General features: G+C 43.6%; 1 protein-coding gene across 1 annotated transcript; it reads left to right on the top strand.

Annotated features, from left to right (window-relative positions):
• Window positions 1–1,942: 1,942 nt before the first annotated feature.
• On the top strand, window positions 1,943–4,900 carry LOC101786710 (tobamovirus multiplication protein 2A). Its single transcript, XM_004983535.4, has 7 exons — window positions 1,943–2,058; window positions 2,180–2,491; window positions 2,961–3,060; window positions 3,385–3,465; window positions 3,554–3,658; window positions 4,100–4,312; window positions 4,409–4,900. The coding sequence occupies exons 2-7, from the start codon at window positions 2,262–2,264 to the stop codon at window positions 4,514–4,516; spliced, it is 837 nt and encodes a 278-aa protein (XP_004983592.1). The 5' UTR covers window positions 1,943–2,058; window positions 2,180–2,261; the 3' UTR covers window positions 4,517–4,900.
• Window positions 4,901–5,388: the final 488 nt, after the last annotated feature.

Here is a 5,388-nt window from a genome sequence, read left to right as displayed (position 1 = left end):
AGATACTAATTAGGAGTATTAAACATATAGTATTTACACAACTCAGTACATAAGTGGCGGCTAAACGAAGAGACGAATCTATTAAATCTAATCAGTCCATGATCTGACAATGTGTTGTTACAGTAAACATTTGCTAATGATGGATTAATTAGGCTTAATAGATTCGTCTTGCCGTTTAGCCTCCACTTATGTAATGAGTTTTGTAAATATTCTACGTTTAATACTTCTAATTAGTATCTAAACATTCGATGCGACACGTGCTAAAAATAAGCAAAGGAACCAAACGCACTTTGAGGCGACTTCACAGCGGTATCTACCTCCCCTGCCTCATGGCGCATTAGCTTATATTACTACTTTTCCCTTTTCCTTTCTTTTGCCTACATGACGCACGGAGATAACATGAAGAGATAAAAGCTGACAACACCACATTTAGCACTATGTACCAATTTTATTAAGTAGTCACGTTTAGAAAAGTTAATTAATTTTAAAATAAGCTGGTTAACTTGTCCTAACATCATTTATCAAGAACAGAGGGAGCATATCGAGGCTATTGGTAACGTCATTTTATCATTTATCAAGAACACAGGAGGCTAGGAGTCCAGGGTTTCCTTGTTTGAGCTGCAGCTTTTAAGCTTATATCTGAAAAGATGTTGTTGGTTTTTTTCTGAAAAGTCAACACTAGCTTTTATAAGATATATTTAATTTTTTGAGTTCAAAAAGCTATGAAAAATTAAACTTTTCAATTTCCCATATAAATTTAATTTTTCTGAGCTTTTAATTTTCTGAAAGTTCTTCTAACTTTTTAGGCCGAAGCTCTTAATGCGAGCCGTACATGGGACCGTGGCCGTGGCCGAGGATGCACAAGTCGACCGACCGCTGTGTGGCCGGTGCAGGCTGCAGCGGGTGCAGCAGAGGCATGAAAGCTACTCCGTACTTGTGACAGATTGGGCCTCTTCCCACACTGGCCAAGTGGACGAAGGGATAGCGGCGCAGTACGTGCTTGGGGCTTGGGAGAATAACGTGGAACAGCTTGTGTTTCCGAGATCCTCGGTGAAATAGAATAAGACAGCTAGCAACACTGTAGTACATCCTAGCCGAATCGTGTAAATCCGGTGATCATACCAGTAGTTTCAAATTAAAGGGCATCTTCGCGTCCTGGTTGTCAACATACTAACATGGCATTACGTTTTCAATCAATGTTTCCGCGAATCAAATGACCCTCCATCTCTCCTCATATATTATAATGCGTAGAGGCAGAGCGTAGTCAGAAGTTTGAAGCAAATTCATGCTTCACGTCTCTTGTTACTCATGGGTCGTGGCCATAGCTACCTGCGTGAAGTTCTTTTTCTGAAACAAGCGTATCCCGATCGAAGGAAAAGAGAAAGAAACAAGAGCATCTTTGCGCCCCGTGCCTGTTATCCTGTTCATATAGGAATATAAAAATTTGCTGAGAGGCAGAGCATGACTCGTGATCATCTAGTTTGTTCTATTCGATCGAGTTCCTCGGCTCAAACAAACTGCACAATGCCAAACCAAGCCGTCGCCGTGTCAGCGTCAGACCAAGCACTAATCAACCTCCAAAACATGCCATCATCCACCCCAATTTATTATTCTTTTGATAATCCACCTCAATTTATTTAGTTATATCCTGGCTATGACTCTGTGAGTACCTAGCCTAACTGCCCGACCAACTGGTTCAAGTTCAACAGAAGAAACGTCCGGGGGGCTGTTCGGACCTTTCCCGTTCCACCCGACCGCCAGCGCACATCCTCTGAGCAAGGGGATAATGGCGGGCACTACCCGCCAGCGCACCCGTCCCCGCGTACACCGTCAGCACGGCCGCCGATGCGATATAAAAAAAGGAAAATTTCCCGAGCCAGCAGGCCCAACCGATCCGGCCCGTCCATCGCGGCCGCCGACGGCCCCCCTCGCGCCACTTGGTGGGTCCCACGTCCGCTCTCCGCCCCGCCGCCTGCTTTCCCCAATCCACCCGAATTATTTTTATTCACGCGCAAAAAACGAAAAAAGGAATTAGAACTGCACCCGAAGCATCGCCAGGTAATCACCCTCCTCTTGTCCTCCTTCCCCTTCTCATCCGCCGCGCGGAAATTCTGCGCGATTCGGGCGGGATTCGTTGGAATTCCCCTGAGAATCGGAGCTTTTTTTTTTTGACTGGTAGATTGGTATTGGTCGATCGATCGGTTGGTTGATCGGAGGCGGAGGAAGGAGAGGGAGGAGGAGGAGGCGGAGGTGGTGGGGAGATGGCGGCGTGCCGGGGATTCTTCGAGTGCCTGCTCAGGCTGCTCAACTTCGTCCTCACCGTCGCCGGCCTCGCCATGGTCGGGTACGGGATCTACCTGCTCGTCGAGTGGATGAAGATATCCAAGGGCGGCGGCGGGGGAACGCCGGCGGAGGTGCTCGTCCTCGGCAGGCCGTTGCTCGGGGCCGTTGCGCTCGGTGACAGCTTCCTCGACAAGCTGCCCAAAGCATGGTAAGATGTTGCATGCGCATGAACCTTTTTTTTTTTTTTGGTCTTCTATATCTTATAAATCGATGTTACTATTCGTTTCGTCCCTGTGATTATACTAGGGATAATGATTTAGGATTGAGAGGAACTTTAATAAGGTTTGTTGAGTAGGGGCGGCAATTGGGATTCTAAATGGGACAGGCGTTACTCTGATTTTCTGTTTCATGGATGACCTGAGACGCTAATGTGAAACGGCATGCCATGATAGCCAAAATTCGCAGTTGCAAACAGCAGTTTCATGAAGTATTTGTGGAATTGTGGCATGCCTTTAGATTGACGAGCCTGGGAGGCAGGGGGTGAATTCTGTCTGTTTAGAGTCATTCCACCTTTCCATTGACTTTTTAGCTTGGCAATCATGGGTTTGTTCTTTGTTTATTTTTACTGCCTAGATAGATGTGTGTGTTTGACATGGAATCTCCTCTGTTTCCTGCAGGTTTATTTATTTGTTCATTGGTGTTGGTGCTATTGTCTTCCTCGTGTCTCTGTTTGGCTGCATTGGAGCAGGGACAAGGAACACCTGCTGCTTGTGCTTCGTATCCTGTCTAGACCTCTTAGACATCACTCTGTTCTCCTTTTTGAAGATGCCATTTGTGTGCACAAAATACTAAAAAAAAACACTTCGGAATTATGTTCAACATCATTATTGTGCACGAGCTATTAGTCACTGAACATGCTGAACCAACAATTTTTATTTTATTTCTGCACTACTCTGAACACCAATTTATAAAACAGTAGTAGCAGTAGGCATTATGTTTTTAATTATTTCTGCAACCCATGATGTTTCATCCAAGGCAGTAACTGATAGGGTCATAGGGATCAATACTTTAATATGTTTGTTTCCTTTGACTTCTAGAAAGTACGCTTTCTTGGTCTTGTTGTTGATCCTTGCTGAGGGTGGAGCTGCTGCGTTCATTTTCTTTGACAATAGCTGGAAAGATGTGAGTATTTGTTTTGGGTGTTAGTTTGGGAACTATTTATCACTTCCTCGGGTTGCTGTAGTTATTTATCAATAAACTTCTTTTACAGGTAATTCCAAAGGACAAGACACATAACTTCGATGTTATGTATGACTTTCTGAAGGACAACTGGGAGATTGCAAGATGGGTTGCTCTTGGTGTTGTTGTTTTTGAGGTGGGTGATGAGACTAATTGCACGCTCATCTGTCCTTTATTTTTCCAATGCCACTAGGAATTTGTTTCTTGAACTAATCCAGAGGTTATCGTCCTATATTCATGTAAATGCTTTCCACCTCTGAACCCCATCCTCCCTTTCTAATTTTCCATCATCCCAAGCTATAACGTTTTGCTCAAGTAAGATTGCTCTCTGTCTTATGATTTTAAGATGCTTAGATGTTCGTCCAATGCTGATATGTTGTGTCCTTGTGCTTGTTGTAATTAGCTGATTATATACAAAATTATAGCCAATTTTAAAATCAGCATTATAATTAATGGCTTGGGTTAGAAACTATTGACAACTCAATTCTGTATTGCCTTAATCCTTTCTGTACTTTGTCAAGTACAGTTTTGTATGTAGCCCTTGTCACTAAACCTGGTGCCGACTGATATGCAACAGGCAGTGCTTTTCCTCTTAGCTCTGGTTGTCAGGGCAATGAACAAACCTGCTGAGTATGACAGCGATGACGAAATCATCGCAATTGGCCGAAGCCCTACCTTGCGGCAGCCATTGATCCATGGACAAAATGTTCCTGCCACTGGTGTTCCTGTCCCAACACTTGATCAACGTGCAAGCAGAAACGATGCATGGAGCCAAAGGATGCGAGAGAAGGTACATTACTTGTTGGATCGTTTTCAGCATCATTAGTTAATATGTGCTATCCTTGGTCAATTCTCATGATAATCATTATATTTGTGCCTAATGCAGTACGGTCTGGACACGAGCCAGTTCACCTACAACCCTTCAGACCCAAGCAGGTATCAGCAGAACGGTGCTCCTCAGGCTGAAGAAAGGAGTCGTTGCACCATACTGTGAAGAATCATCCTTCATCAGGTCCTCTGAGATAATGGATTTCTTGAACGGGCTATCTCAGGTTGTGTAGTTTGGTGTTACCGTGTTGGTCATAGTGGTGCGGGTGATAGAGTCGGCGAGTCGATACCATAATGTGTACCCTGCCTGATACGTCTTCTCTGCAAATGCTCTACGCATCTGTAATTTTCTTGTGAATGACGAACTGTTAGCCATTGACATCTCCTTATCAGGGTTTGTTTCTTGTTTGCATTTCGTCCCGTTTCACCCTTGCAAGTCCAGTTCCAGATTGTTGAGCAGCTCGATTTGGCGAGCATTGTTATTTTAAACTTTGTCAACTCATATCTTTCTAAGTGTATTCTTTAACGTGCGGAAAGATGTTGGGATAAATTTGAAACTGGCACTATTTTTTATTCTTCTGGTGCTACATTTTAAAATTATGTTTGAAGTTTGAACCCAAAACAATAATATGCTCATGAAAGGTAACTATTTCTGTATGCTTATAGGATTTGAACTACTACTGTGTACTGGGCTAGCAAAACACTGAACATCCTTCAAGATAAGATCTTCTCTCTGAATTGATAGAGTAGAGCTCGTTCCAGCGTTTTAAGAAAGAAAAAAAAAATGAGAGAGAGGAGAAATCTAGAACATGTAAACACACACGAGAACCTCGTCGATACTGTGACGAATGATGTATAACGGTTGGCTGCAGTCTGTTGGCTCTGTTGGGCTTTATCCATCAACCATGCATCAGTCGCCTAACCACATGCATGCAGTCCGCGTTATTCTTGTCCAAGAAAGAGAGAGCAAATTTTGATCATCTCATACGCTGGAAACCGAACCAGTGGGTGTGAACCATTCTATTTATTTTTATTGTT

The sequence above is a fragment of the Setaria italica genome, chromosome IX, assembly GCF_000263155.2.
Source record: "Setaria italica strain Yugu1 chromosome IX, Setaria_italica_v2.0, whole genome shotgun sequence".
Taxonomy (NCBI): domain Eukaryota; kingdom Viridiplantae; phylum Streptophyta; class Magnoliopsida; order Poales; family Poaceae; genus Setaria; species Setaria italica.
The sequence above is the reverse complement of the archived record's forward strand: the minus strand, read 5'-3'. Positions and strand labels throughout refer to the sequence as shown.

What these genes read in the sequence shown, in the direction of transcription:
- LOC101786710 (XM_004983535.4), top strand. Translation starts at nt 2,262, where the DNA reads ATGGCGGCGTGCCGGGGATTCTTCGAGTGCCTGCTCAGGCTGCTCAAC. An exon ending in GACAAGCTGCCCAAAGCATG is followed by an intron (nt 2,492 to 2,960) that starts GTAAGATGTTGC and finishes TGTTTCCTGCAG; the next exon opens with GTTTATTTATTTGTTCATTG. An exon ending in ACACCTGCTGCTTGTGCTTC is followed by an intron (nt 3,061 to 3,384) that starts GTATCCTGTCTA and finishes ACTTCTAGAAAG; the next exon opens with TACGCTTTCTTGGTCTTGTT.